At 47.1% G+C, this 15638-nt stretch overlaps 1 protein-coding gene across 1 annotated transcript in view; it reads left to right on the top strand.

The window, feature by feature from the left end:
• MSH5 (MUTS-homolog 5) overlaps nucleotides 1-15638 on the top strand; it is an 86677-nt gene that overhangs the window by 19771 nt on the left and 51268 nt on the right. The window contains exon 6 of the mRNA XM_078581329.1: nucleotides 7016-7079. Coding sequence (XP_078437455.1) covers nucleotides 7016-7079 — 64 coding nt within the window. The remainder of the gene's footprint in view (nucleotides 1-7015; nucleotides 7080-15638) is intronic.

Below are 15638 nucleotides of genomic sequence, written 5' to 3'. Positions count from 1 at the left end.
CGAAATACATGGGCTGCAACAGCATTTGGTGGAGTTCCTCGAGCGAATGCATGAACACAAAAAGAAGAAATGAAAAGAAGAAGAAAAGAAAAGCCCAACAGCATTTGGTGGGCTTTGTGCAGAATCAAACATTTGGACGACCTAGAGGATACACGGTTCTTGAATGAGGAAGAATCAGTCGAACGAAAAAAGTGGAGGGGCGTGGTAGCCGAGGAAGACAAAAAACTTGAGATGGACAGGAGGCAGCGGTCTCGACAGCTGTGGCTCCAGGCAGGTGATGCGAACACAAGTTTTATCCATCTAGTAGCAAATGGGAGACGTCGGATCAATAGCATCTGGAAACTGACGGTGGGAGCCCAAGAATATGTTGGCTCCCAACCGGTGGGCCGTGCGGTTGCAGACCACTTCTGTACTTTTTACAAGAAAGGCAGATGCAATACCTGGTTGTGGTGCGGGAAGGGTGCTGGGGCCTTGGAACCCTCATCCAAACAGGAATTGATTCGACCGTTATTGGAGGAAGAGGTTAAGGAGGCAATCAAAAGCCTGAATGTGATACTAACCTTGACCTAGGCTCGTATCGGGAGGAGGATTGGGGACGAGGTAGGGTAGAAGTTCCCGGGGTAGAGAGGTGAAACAGGAATGGTAGAGGACGGGCCGAGTGGAGGAGGTAGAGATCGGCCGAGGACGAGCCGCCTGAAGACGCGGTGAAGTGAAGACGATTGCGAGGACGGGGATCGTGGAGGGAGGAGGCGCGTGGACGTAGGAGAGACGAGTGAGGAAGAGAAACCACTGATCCTTAATAACCAAATTCAAGTCTGCCCTCCTACAAGGAGAGCTGTGCTATTTAAAGGGAACATAGGGGAAAGGAAACATAGCGAATGACGATAATGCCCTTCACGCCGCCAGGGGACCTTATCAGAATGGCGAAGGGGCGCCAGGCCCATACGGATTGCCAATTATTTTCTATCAGGAATTCTGGGAATTGGTGAGACCAAATGTGATGGCCACGCTTGAAGAGTTCTGACAAGGGACATGCAGCATGGAGTGACTAAACAGGGCTTACTTGGTTCTAATCCCCAAGCAGCAAGACGCTGAACGGATTGAGGATTTCAGACCAATCTCCTTGTCCAACTCCATGTACCTAATCATCGCAAAGGTTTTGGCAAACAGGCTGAGAGAGGTAATCGGGGAACTCGTAGGACCCTCTCAATCTGCCTTCATACCGGCCGTTTGCTGGTGGACAGCGCCGTTGCAGCTGGCAAGAGCCTAGCGTCATGGAAACGGCAAGGAACAAAAGGTCTTATGTGGAAGGTCGATTTTGCAAAGGCATATGATACGCTAGACTGGGGTTTCCTCTAGGTGTCAATGGAAAAGAGAGGCTTCCCTAAGGAATGGGTAAAGTGGATGAAGAGATGCATCACAACACACTCCTCAGTGTTGATGAACAGAAGGCGGACATATATAGCCGCAAAGGGGAGTGAGGCAAGGGTGCCCCGCTGGCACCCCTACTATTTGTACTAGCGGTAGACACACTTGCAGCATGCACTAATCTTACAAGTTCACATGGCCATCTGAAGGGCTACCAAACCGCTAGTGTACCGGAGGGTATCCCGCTACTGCAGTAAGTGGACGACACTGCTTTCTTCGTAGAAGGCTCCCTGGAAGAGGCAAAAAATTTGTCCACATTACTCGACTTGTTCGCGGAATTCTCAGGCTTATGTATCGATCGGGCCAAGTCAGCACTCGTAAGTTGCAGTCTCTCCCAAGAAGAGGAGACACAACGCATAGAGGAGCTGAGAACACCGACCAATAACCTTCCTATGAGATACTTAGGCCTTCCATTAGTCAAAGGGCGGATGACTAAGGGAGATTGGCAGTCGGTCATTGAGAAGGTCGAAAGGCGGCTGGAAGGATGGCAAGCCAAAGTGCTGTCCAGCGGTGGCAGGCTGGTGTTACTGAAGGCAGTCCTATCAGCAATCCCCATAATTTATCTCTCTATGTTCATGATTCCTACTGGAATCTGTCAGAGAATAGAAGGCCTGATGAGACGCTTCTTTTGGAAAGGCACTGGAAATGACCAAAACCGAGGGCTGGCACTGGTGGCGTGGGATATGGTATGCAGGCCCACCAAACTGGGAGGCCTAGGGGTATTGCATATCTAAAGCATGAATAGAACATTATTATCTAAATGGGTTACATGGATCATGCAACCATGGAAGGACCTAACAAATTTTGAGAGACAGCTATGGTCGGGGATCGAATTGGGACAAGAAAATAGCCCCAATAAAGGGGGCGTCAGCATTCTGGGCGGGCCTCAGACAAGTCTTCCAGAGTTCAAGACTTCTACTCTGCCTTCTTAGGTGACAGCTCTCTTTTCCAATTTTGGGTAGACCACTGGTCGCCGTATGGACCCCTATGCGAATCCTTCCCACGGCTATTTGCACTCGCCCGATGCCCTGAGGCTACAGTGAGAGAGTGCTGGGACAGCACATGGACCCCAAGGGTAGACAATGCCTTATCAGACCAAAGACTGACCGATTTCTTGGGTACACAACAAGCTATGAGTCAGATTCACCCTCACGCGAAGGAAAAAGATGGTGGGAGTGGACAGGCACTCCATTTTCAGTGCGGGAAGCCTACGCTCGGAACCGAACGAGGAAGACCAAGTAACAACTCGGGCATGTTGAGTCATCTGGCACCTAAAGGTTCCGCTTAAGGTAAAGATCTTTGGGTGGCTCTTGCTCAGAAAGAGGCTGGTGACCCGTGCCTTCCGCAAAAGGATGTATCCAGATGCCCCGTCAGTATGTGTGCTGTGTACAAGTGGCAACGAGGACTGTAATCACCTGTTTTTTGGTTCCCGTTCGCCCGCACGGTTTGGGCTACCCAAGCAAAATTAGCGGTGAATGTGTCATCAGAGGAGGCCTTTCGGGAATCCCTCCAAAGGATCGGCCGCAACAAAGAAAAGTGGGGGGACAAGCAATGACATTGCTCTAGGGTATATGGATCCATAGAAACGAGGTGATCTTCAGAGGGGGGAAGGCTTCAACGGACGGGCTAGCCCATGAGGTAGAAGGCCTCATGGCGTCATGGTTCCCTCGAGGTGAGGCTGTAGAGGGAATAGGACAAACATAGATGTAATAGAGCCGCAGGGCTCAAGGCATGTACTTGACGGGTGGTTACCGATTAGTTGGCTGACCGCCTCATGAATTTTCAAAAAAAAAACCATGCCATCTTCAGACTTTGACCAGGCTTTTGCCAGATGATGTTGAAGACAAAATGTTGCAAGATGTGATGCATCTATGACTTGAGGAACACGCCCAGCAATTGTAGAGCAGCATCTAAGTTCACGAGTTCCATTGACAGAGGATCATCTTTCCAAAAACTCCTCTATCTTGCCTACTAGCTGTCACCAATGGCATTAAGGTTCGCATGTCTTTCATTTCTGTTCCAGATGTCAATCCGTATGGTTTGATCTTTAAGCAAACATTATCACCTTCTTGAAATTCAATATCAAGATGCTTTTGATTAGTTGTGTTGATAATATATACTTTAGCCTTTGGGCTGGATAAATATTTCGTTTCTGGCTTGTAGTATCTGTATAGCGAGTCAATGGGAGAGGCAGGAGATCTGTAACTAATTATGGTTAAAGGATCTCTCCCCGATACTGCTCAAAATGCCAGCTGAATTGTGATGAGAACTATTGAACTGAACTCTGCCATTGGTAACCGTGTTACTAGGACATCCAGAGGTAAAGCTCCGGATGTGAGACTCCAGCCATGACGACCCTTGGAACCTGATAGGGTTATAGAGAGATGGAGTCTAACAATAAAGTGGAAAACTCACCTTGAATGTGAACAGTCTTCCCTAGAGCTACAAGTGGGGTCTGTCATTGGGCCCATTAAGGCAAAAAGATATAAGAAGCAAAAGGAAAAAAAAAGACAAGGATAAAAAGGAAAGATACAAATTATGAAAGAAAATTCAAAGGTCTCTCACCACTTAGGCAGCTATCCCAGATCCTCGCCATGCCTCCCACCTCTCTGGCATGTTTTCCCCAGCTCTGGGGTATCGCTTGAAGTTCATGGGAGTCTCCCCGGTCTCTTGTGGGTCTCATAGACTCTCTCAGGCTCTCAGAGATCTCTTGCAGGTCTCTTGCAGTTCCAGGGCTCTTAGCAGATTCAGCTGGTCTCCGGCTACGCCAGGGTTTCCCGTGGGTCTTCCAAACCTCGTATAAGTCTACTCAGGTTCACTGCTCTGACAGATCTCTATGGGTCTCCTGGGTCTCCCACAGATCTTCCACAACTTCTGTGGTCTCCTGGGTATCTCCCAAGTTTTCATGGCTCTCACCACTTCATTGGATCTCCCTGCTCTCATGGTGGTCTCAGGGTTATTGCCTACCGTGGTGGTTCTATAGAGGGCTCCTGGGTCTCCTTCGGTTTTCCCACTACGCCCAATGCTTTGGTGGCTCTCATGCCACTCTGATGACTCCTGCTTATCTGCAAGGTATCTTCCTCTTGTGTGGGCCTTCTTAGACTCCCCCATTATGGCATTCCTCCCACTGGCTTCTGAGTTCCCCACAGCCCCAGGCAGATTTCTTGAATATCTCGGTGGAAATCCCACGGAAACTGACGCAATGTAGCTGATACAGACCTCCCAAGACACTAGTTGATTAAGAATAAGAAGCACCTGAGGAGGGAAGCATGCGTGACTCAATGACCCCTTTGAATGTGCCCTGCTCTAGGTTAACTTCTTACGTAGTTTGGTTCTTATGGTCTGTCTACCTTCTTGGGCTAGTATTGTTTTGGGCATCAGTGATAGGATAAATCATTTTGAACATTTCTGTGTCTCAGATTATAAATGTATTCTCCCCTTATGTGAATAAACTCCATGAATGTCCGGTGAATATGCTTTGGAAGTGTACAACTGATAACAATTTGAGGAGTACCCATTGTAATATAATGCATAAGTACCCTTAATCAGTTGATCTTCTTTGTATAATATATCAAAATATTTAGTGACTATGCACAGGTAGAGGCATATTTAAAAAATGGCATATCACCCTGAGCTAAATTCAATAGTTTTAATAGTAAGACAGCAATGGGGCATTTCATGGTGCTTTGAGTGCAGTCAATGCACGCGATCCCAAAGATTTTTAGCTGAGGGGACTGCAGCAGATCGTATTTAATGCCTGGGTTAATTATATCAAGTTGCCATCCCTTGATAAAGAGAATCAACTCTGCACCAAGCATTGTGCAAGGGACTGCTCACTCCACGCAAAACATCGGTCAAATATTTGAGCTTCCTACACCCAGCTAAATAGTCAAATATTCCACCCACTCTAGAAAGGGAAAGGTCTTCCAATCAATATGGATTAGTGATCTTGGGAAGATCAAGCACGTTTTTGCCATGCTCAACACATCGTTCTATTGGGACCACGGGTAACCTAACAGTACTGGGGATATCTAGACAACATAAAGTTAAATTACTTCTATTTAAATAATACAAGGGATACAGCAGGACCATGTCTCTATACAGGAGCTCTCCCTGCCAGAAATATTGGAAATGTGAGCTCGATGCAGGAAATACCTGATGAATTAGTGGGGATACAGCTCTATGCAGGAGATCTCCTCATTAATCACAGTTGAACCTATGCTTGGTAAAATTGCATGAAGTGGGGTTTAAAAGGCTTAGAATGACTGCACCTTGACTGGCTCAGAAACCATGTCGGTAAGCAATGACCAACACCTCATCATCAGCTGGAATCAACACCTCCTCCTTGAGCAGCCAGGGCACCACCGTCGTGGTCTTTTGGAAAGTTTCCTTATTCACCATTCTAAAATCATCTTACCTTATCGCTAACAAGGATTGGCATAAGGGTACCACATGGTCTGTTCGACCCTGCTTCTGATAAGTCCTGTGTAGAATTCTCAGTTTCATCCTTTTGAATGCGTGAATGGAGAGTGGCCTGAAATGACCTGTGGGAATATCAGGTCAAGTAAAAGAATGATCAATTGCTCTATTCTGAGGAAATCCTATCAGACTTGAGACACCATATGAAAATTAATCACAAGGCTTGATATGATTCTGATTGTCATTATTTTTCCTGGGCAAGAAGTAGTTCCCCATTAGGCAATTGTAGTTTGGCAATGAGACGGCCTCCTCTTAATTCTCTTAATTCCCCAGAAGGAGATATTAAGCTTTGATGAGGAGACTTCATCAAGTCTTTAAGAGATCTTCCTTATTCCCTCCAACTTTTGAAGAATTCTACGTGTATGGAGAAACAGTGAAGAAGTGCGAGATGAAAGTAGAGAGAGATGGGGACTGGAGGTCCCTACTGCCACTTACATAGGAAAATGAATCCCCCAATGCAAATGCATCTTATACCCTTCACTTCAATATCTTTTACTCTCAGTCCAAAACAATGTAGTCTAGCTTCCTCGGTTTCTGTGTGATAGGATCCATCATCACATCTATGAGCGTCGTCCCTGGCCGAAGACGAAGGCCCAATAGCCCAATAACCGGGCTTACTTGAGCTGGCTATCAGAATAGAGAAGCTGGCTTTCAATGTAGTAAGTGCTTGGACACTTCTTGTCTTAATCCCTTCCTCTCCTAACCGGTCTTCTTCGCAGATGTCCAGACCTGCGACGGAGCTCGGGGCACCCGAGCTTTGGCATTGTCCATCCCGCCTACTTGACGGCGTTGTCCAGCTTGCCAGACTTTCCTCATCTCCTCTCTACCTCCCTTCTCTATCTCCTTCTCTCTTCACTCTCCTTTTTCTTGCAACTTCGAGACATTGTTACAAGTTCATCAAGGTTATTTTTGAGTACACGAGGGACATATCACTGTGCTACGTTTGTTTCTTTATTTTATGCATTTAAATGTTCCAAGAAGAATTACAATAACCAAACAAATAAATAAGTTTGTGGCACCATCCTCTCTTTGCTCTGTAAATCTGTTTGAATATCTCTTAAAATGATTATTTGACTAATTTTTGATACCATTATATATGATTTTCCAGACTAGTATATCTAAGAGTTACGGGGATGGAGGATGGTCTAAGCATGAGGGAAAGAGTTTTTTTTGTAAGTTATGAACGGAGCAATCTCAACTGGGACATCCTTTCTTGATTTTCTCTTTCTATGACATTATTTTATGTACACTATGTTTTCCCTTGCATACTCTTATTCTTATTCCCTTGACCTTTTTTATAAATACCCCAGATTTAAAATAACTCACTTGTGAGCGACCAACCACAATAAAGAAAATGATACTGTTTATTGACTCTTAAGGCTGGGACCCTCCAGAGATTAAGCTAAGTCATTGCCATAATTGCGAATAAGAGATTCGTGCATTAATATGTATAAATGTTTTTACCAGGAAGTAGGGTGAAAATGTCACTCCCTACTTTAATATAAAGTTTGTTTTAAAACTGTTTGTTTATATCTTATTATTTAAGCCAGATACAGAGCATTAATATGTCAGCTATTCTATTGATATTTTTGAGCTTTCAAGGAGCCAGACTCCTCCTTTTGTTTGCCTCCCCTCCCTCCAATCATCCATAAGTCAATGTGGTATCAACATCAGGTTACAATAAGAGGAAGGAGAAGGAAAGAGGTGCAAGAATGTCAGGGCTTACGGAGGGCAGTAGGAAGGTCAAGTCCCAAGAGATCATGTTCAGGATCAGGAATATTTGAGCTCTCCAGTTGAGGAGGATGATCTGATTTATCATCAGGTGACTAAGATCTCCCAATGTGCAAAAAGCACAAAGTTGACAAGAGGGACTGGACGCTGATGAGTATAGGTCAGGCCATAGACATGCACCGGAATGGGTGGTCAAAAATTGTCGACTATAAGTCAGGTCAAAGACAAGCATAGGAGGAGGCAGAAGACGATGAGTGTAGGTCGTGCCACAGATATGCAAAGGAGTGGGTGCAGGAGACATGCAAGAAGCAACCAAACACACATCAGAGTACCTTAGAATCGAGTTATCTCAAACTGGGTGAGATGAGTGTAGCATTCAGGATTGAAGGAGGACATCATCTCCTCTTAATACTTGCCGATATTCATGTGAAGCGAAAATTCGTCCTCATCAATTATGTGGGTTTGGACAAGGTTTAAAGAGCAGGGTTAAGGTAGTACCATACATCTGGGTTCGAGTGAGATGTAGTTAAGTTGATGAAGGTCAGTGTGTTGCTTCCTCTAGTTCTGGGCTTGGTGTAGATTTTCTTAGAGGGTATTGAGGATAGCATCCAGAAAAGCTAACTGTTATATAATCTCTGGCATGGAAGATGTTACGAATTAATGTGAATGACGGGTGGTGGGACAGGAGCAGAATAACTCAGCCCAAAGTCTGGCTAGAAAAGACAGTAATGTACCATAACTCACTCTATGGTAGTCTACGACTCACATCAGGTCCATCATAAGGACCCATTATGGAATCCAGTTAGACCGGATCCATCATATCGGGTCTTTAGAGACCAAATCAGTGTAACCTCTGTCTCCTCTATTGTCATTGAGAACATTGTTGGAATATTTGAATTCTTCTGAGTCTTAGACAAGCCCAACGAGGGTCTTATCATTTGGTATCAGAGCCACCTCCTGCGCATGCCGAAGGGCCTCACCTTGGGTCGCATGGAAGAACTGGAGAGGAGAATGGAACAGCTGACTGTGTCCCACCAAGGCACTGCAGAGGCACTGTGTGCGTTAGCCGCACGAATAGACTAAACCAGAAGTCGACTGCCGAGATTCTGGATCGAATTCTTCGTATGTTGGCAAACAAGGGCACGAGTAATGAGCTCGACCCGGGAGCATCCCCGAGCGGCCACTCACCCCGGCCGCCCCAGGGATTGGACGGTGCGGGAAGAAATCCCACCCAGGCCCCAGAGGTCCCGGCAGCCCCAGCACTGTCATGTGCTGTGGACTGCGGCCCTCCGAGCTTGACTGCACAACATACACCGCGGCTAGCCCCTCTGCCGCCCCACCAGCGATTACGCACCCAGTGGCATCCAGACCAATGGAACAGGCCGCTGATCCACGGGCCACAGGGCCACCCGCAATCCTACTTAGAACATGTTGACCATGATGAACCGGATCGGAGCTTCCCTGCGTGGGATCCTGGATTACCCAGCACCGTTCGACCGCCGGGAGGAGTAGGATGAGCCCAGGGACGGAGCACCCATCAGCGACGGGAGGCAACCCAATCGCCATTCGGGTCGACCTCCACCAATTCTGCCGGCATATCGGGAGTTACCGAGGGCATTCTCACCTGAAGGGGACCGGGCTGGGTGACAACAATCAAGCGGGCTTTGGGCGTCAGGGGGACTACCTGGGTTTACAGAAAGGGAGATCTGCTGGCATTCGCGGGAGACAACTCTGAGGGGTGGTTACGTCGGATTGACCAATATTTCCGCCTGCATCCGGCAGCAACCAATGAACGCGGTCAACTGGTTGCCATGCACCTGGAGGGGAAGGCCCTAGATTGGTTCTGCTACCGGGATGACCACTTTGGATTTGCTGATTGGGATGACTTTTGGAAACGGCTCTCCAAGCGATTTGGCTATTCATCATTTGAAGCGTACCACCGTATATTCAAGCTTCAGCAATAGGGCACCGTGGAAGAGCTCATCGCCGAATTTGATCAACTTGCGGGATATGCCTTCTCTATTCCATCAGATATTTTGGCGAAGGCTTTTCCCTCTGCTCTGCAACCAGATATTTGTGCCGAAGTCCGGAGGAATAGACCACGATCATTGGACAAGTTACAAGAATATGCTCTAGAAGCCAAGCATCTGCTATCCCAAGTGCTGCAGGGAGTCCAGACGAAGATCGCCACGGCGCAATCTTTTAGAGCAAGGGCGCCCAAGGCCCCAACCGGTTCACAATCTCCAGCATCACCCAAGGTGGGTCATCCTGCGGCGGGTTCAGATCGGAAAGGTAGACGCACTTATATAGGGCTGACAGAGGAAGAATGATGGTCACGAAAGGCGAAGGACCTATGCTTTCATTGTGATGAGAAATTCACCCCTGGGCATCATTGCAAGCGCGAGCTACGGCTCTACTTAGTCCAAGGCGACATGGATTACGGCGACTCATCGGACGAAGAAGGGGACCTTCCACTACTGCCCGAGGACGAGGCCCCGGACACCGCTCAAGTAACGCTGCATACAATGCTGGGTCTCACTTCGCAGGGAATTCTGAAGATGACGGGTGAGCTCCGGGGACGTCAGATCTCCATTCTCATTGACAGCGGGGCAACACACAATTTTATCTGCAGACGCTTGTTGGGTGATCTGGAAATTCCATTCGTTGACATTACTCCCTATGACATTACACTGCTGGGGGATGGTCAATGTCCTGCAGGGCCACCAGCTGTGCTGTAATCTGGAGTTATCGGTACAAGGTCTCACCATCTTTCAAGATTTCCTACCGTTGAGTACATTGGCATTGAGGTGATTCTCGGGGTGCAGTGGTTGCGAAGCCTGGGATGGGTCAAGACCAATTATGACCTGTTGGTGCTCAGTTTCATTATGAATGGAGTGCCTCACACTCTCCGGGGTGACCCTTCTGCTCATCGACCAAATCGGAGGGAACACAGCAGGCGGGATGAACAATATCACGGCTCAGAGCTCCATTACATCTAAGGAATGTCCCAGATAATACCGGCTTCAGGGGTGGAGGGTCTTTTGGCGCAACTGCAGGAGACATTTCCTCAAGCGTTTGAGAGCCCCAAGGGACTTCCACCGATATGCAGGATTGACCACTGCATACGGCTTTGACCCAGAGCACTTGCAGTCAGCGTGCACCCTACTGTTACTCACCCGCCCAAAAATATGAGTTGGAGCGCGTGGTGCAGGAACAATTAACCCAGGGAGTTATTTGCCACTCGACCAGGCCTTACTCGAGCCCAGCTTTGCTTGTGCCCAAGAAAGATGGTACTTTGCGATGGTGCGTCGACTACCGGGCCCTCAACCGCATTACCGTACCTGTCAAGTTTCCCATTCCGGTGGTGGATGAGTTGTTAGAATAACTGAATGGTATGACTGTTTTTTCTAAGTTAGACCTCAAATCGGGATATTATCAGATTCGGATGCATGCAGAGGATATTTCTAAAACGGCATCCCGGACTCATCATGGCCATTATGAATTCTTAGTAATGGCGTTTGGCTTGACTAATGCACCTTGACTAATGAATCAGATCTTTCAACCTTTTCTGCGAAAATTTGTGCTGGTTTTTTTTTGATATCTTAATCTACAGCCTCGTGAAGAAGCCCACGTGCATCATCTTCAAGAGGTGTTTCAAATCCTCTATGTGTGAATATGAAGAAGTGTGTGTTCTTGCAAGGGCAGTTGGAATACTTGGAACACGTGATCTCGAGTGAAGGGGTGGCAACGGACAAACGGAAGATTGCTGATATGGTGGGATGGCCATTTTCCCGGCACAGTGAGACACCTGCGCGGATTTGTGGGCCGAACAGGTTATTACCGCAGATTCTTGGCTCATTATTCGGCCATAGCTTGGCCCCTTACTCAGCTGTTAAAGAAGGATGCATTCAGGTGGACAGAGGCAGCTCAACTCGCATTTGAGAGGTTGAAGGTTGCGATGTCCACTGCACCGGTGCTGCGCCTTCAAGACTTTTCCCAGGAGTTCTGCATAGAAACGGATGCCTCAGGGCTGGGAGTGGGCGCTGTTTTGATGCAAGAGGGGCGACCTGTGGCCTACTTCAGCCGAGCTTTTCCGCCCACCGCGAAGGTGCGTTCTACCTATGAAAGGGAACTCATCGCCATCGTGTGGGCAGTCCAAAGATGGCGGCACTACCTCCCGTTCAGAAGTTTGTAATTCGTACAGATCAGTATAGTCTGAAGTACCTCTTCGACCAACGAGAGGTGCAAGGCCCGTACCACAAGTGGGTCTCCAAACTGATGGGCTTTTCATTTGATATCCACTACAAGGAAGGCCGCGCCAATCGGGTGGCAGACGCACTTTCGCGTTCACCCAAGCTAGAGGAGGCTGCTTTATGCTCTATGTCCTTGCATGTATGGCAAGATGTGGAGACCGTGTGCTGGGAACTCGAGGCTGACCCCAAATGGCACAAGGTGATGACAGATATCCGCCAAGGTACCAATCGAGACGAAAGATTTACTATTCGAGGGGATCTACTGCTATACAAGAAGCGGCTTGTCCTCCCCAGCCAATCTACGATCATTCATGACAAGACAATCGGGGGACATATGGGATTTCTGAAGACGTATCACCGAATCAATGAACAGTTTTATTGGGGGGGCATGAAGAGCGACATAAAAAGGCATGTCAATCACTGCCAGGTATGTCTACAGTTCAAGACGTCTCACTTGGCACCTGCTGGGCTCCTGCAACCACTTCCGATTCCATCGCAAATTTGGGAAGATATATCTTTGGATTTCATGGAGGGTTGCCCCGCTCGGGCGGATTTGACACAATCATGGTGGTGGTAGATCGTCTCAGCAAATATATTCATTATGTGCCCGTCAAACATTCGAGACCAGATGTTGGATGTGCTGAAACACGACCTCCAGAATTCTCAGGCCCAGATGAAGAGATCGGCAGACAAGCATCGGCGCGAGGTCACCTTCAAGGTCGGAGACATGGTTTACATCAAGCTATGGCCATACGGCATGCAATCTCTGGCGTGGCGCCCAAACGAGAAACTGGGTCCCCGGTATTTTGAACCATACCACATCTGCCAGCGTATTGGTCCCACGGCTTACGAGCTGGAATTGCCCACCAATGTTTCTTGCACCCTGGTCTTTCATTTTTCCCAGCTGCGACAGGTCGTTGGGCCCAACGTGGCATCTTTGGAGATTCCCCCGGTCTTGACGAAGGACCTGGTTTGGAAGGTCTCACCGCGGGCTCTCAAAGACTACAGGTACACCGGCAATGGAACACAGGTGCTGATTGAATGGCAACAATTACCAGACTTTGAAGCCACTTGGGAGGATGCAGCAAGAATTGCTGATCGTTTCCCAGAATTTCAACTTGAGGACAAGCTGATCCTTCAAGGGGGGAGAATTGTTAAGACCCCGATCCAGAAGTACCAATGACCCCCTGCATTTTCGGCCCACGAAAGGGGGCCCGAACAAGCCTAAACCCACTAAGGGTTTTGACTCACGGAGCCCCGCTAGTCATAAGAGAAGACAGAGGAGGAAGGAGTCATCGATGAACCCTAGTAAGCCTCCTTCTCCCCGGTCTCTACCCCTTTCTCTTTCTCGACAACCCTAACCCTTCTCCGTCCTTGCTTTTCTGCTTCCAGGAACGCCAGGCGGCCAGATCTCAGGCGCACCAGCGAGGGGGGATCACTGCTCCTCACTTCCTTAGACGATGTCTCTCTCTCTCTAGCTCGCCACCCTCTATACAATCCCTTTCTTATCGTTCGAACCTCTGTCTCCTCTATTGTCATTGAGAACATTGTTGGAATATTTGAATTCTTCTGAGTCTTAGGCAAGCACAATGAGGGTCTTATCATATTCCTTTGTGGGATTATCTCCCCACCATTATTAATGGCCTGGTCATAGCCTGTTTATTTCTAATATATCACGTGTTACTCACATGATGATTTTATGTACATCTTCTGATCCAGTGTTGACCCGATCTTTGGTCTGTGTCTCGCGCTGACTTCTCTTCTTTCGTCTTCTCTTGTATTCAATGTACAAGACCCGTATCAGAAGTCTCATGACTGCTTTTCTTTAAGATCAGCTGAAAGCTGACAAGAAGCACTGAAAGCATGTACCAGGCACTGGTTGATGCATTCAGATTGGTCTTAGTTCGTGGGATTGAGAGTAATACTGCATTGCAGTTGAATGTCGTGCAGGTTCCAATACTCTTGCCAGAAGAGTCTCAACAAAACCCTGGTGTGATCATGGACTCTGAAGTAGGGAATCTCTTAAAGGGAAATGATTTCCTTTATAAAGACTACAGCCATGTCTGAGGCCATGAAGTGGTGGCGATAGGGGATGAAATGAGAGCATTTTATCATGCGTCCACCACTATGAAAAATCTTGAATTCTTTGGTAAAGTCCATCATGATATCATAGGACACCATATTTTGGTATAGAAGTCCAGAAGGGGAGATAGAGCCACCATGTGCTGTTGGTAAATCCAACATGGTTAAACATAAGCCTGAATGATATGCTTCATGGTATCCTCAATTAAATCAATGTAGATGTGCTTGTAAATCTTCAAGAAGCTGAAATGTCTACCCAAGGAATGTGACATTTGGCCAGCACAGGAGGAATGAGTAGGAAAGTGGAAGCGAGAATCAAATGCAGTTTTTGTTTGCTGAGCCAACTGTGCGATGAGAAGGGGGAAACTCTTGTGTACCATCAAGGAGGCAGTACATAATTGAACAGATTGACATCCGTCAGCTTGTCAAACTTGTTGGAGGTTAACGGTTATTAACGGCTAGTTTAAACTAGCCATTACTTATCCTTTATTGGGCCTACCCAATACAGCTAGGCGACCCAATCAGGTAATGAGCTATGTAGCCCGATACATGACTGGACTTGTACGAATACTATGTTTTACATATATATTCAACAGTAAGTGTAGATGAGGAAGTGCTGGACACGAAGGAAATAACAGTAACATTGGGCCGTAGGGAAATCACCTGGAGTTTCTAGTCAGAGATGGCCTTGTGGTGATTTCTGGAAAATTACAACTAGAAAAGGCAGTTGGATGGCTAGTACGCATGAGCACAGAGCTCAAAATGATGTTGGAGGCATCCACTGTCAATCTAAAACCTTGGTGCAATTGGGAAGACTCAGGTGCAAATCACATGACTTGCTTCTCGTGGGAGAAATAGTCATTTGTCGTTGGGGACCACCAGAACTGGTCGCCTTTTAAGAGCTGTATCTAAGCACGGGTGAGGGAGGTGCGCAGAGCAATAAAATGCTTGTCGTACCCAGTGAGTCTGAAAAGAACTGTGCAGCTCAGTAACAGTTATAACAGTAGGCCAATGAAGGATGGCCATCACTTTGACAGCGTTGGTGTAGACCCAGGAACTCCATGTGCGTGTCCAGAGGAAGGGGCACTTCTGGGTATTGACCTAAATCTGGTAATCCCATACGGTCGTAAAAACTTGTTAAGGTTACGTCATTATCTTTCGGGCTGTAAATGAATATATCATCAAAGAATACTAGCAGAAAAAAGTGCAGGACCAACAAGAGGATCTGTGTCATAGGGACCTGGTAGATCAGATCTAATGAAAATTATTAGGGCTTAAATATTCTTCATTCATATCTTCAGTTTGTAAGGATCCGTCGATGAATGAGAGCTCTTATGTTGCTACAAAACCTTCGAACTTCCCTCACTTGCCTCTTCCTACAAACTGATAAGATCTTCTATTTTGAGAAGATCTGAATTCAGAAAACCAAAATTGATAACAGATTATCAAATCAAGATCAACAGAGTTCCAATATATGGTGCAATATATTGTTTGGATCTCGATGTCAGTAACAATGGAAAGAGAATAAGAACTGAGAGTGATAAAGAGAGAGAGAGCTGGCTGGATTGGATGCTAACTCCTCCTTGAGCTGGAAGACCTCTGCTCCTGCTCCAACATGAATGACTTTTTCATTTCCAAACATACCCCGATTAGTCTTCTGTTATT

This window comes from Wolffia australiana, chromosome 9 (genome assembly GCF_029677425.1).
Source record: "Wolffia australiana isolate 7733 chromosome 9, ASM2967742v1".
Taxonomy (NCBI): domain Eukaryota; kingdom Viridiplantae; phylum Streptophyta; class Magnoliopsida; order Alismatales; family Araceae; genus Wolffia; species Wolffia australiana.
The sequence above is the reverse complement of the archived record's forward strand: the minus strand, read 5'-3'. Positions and strand labels throughout refer to the sequence as shown.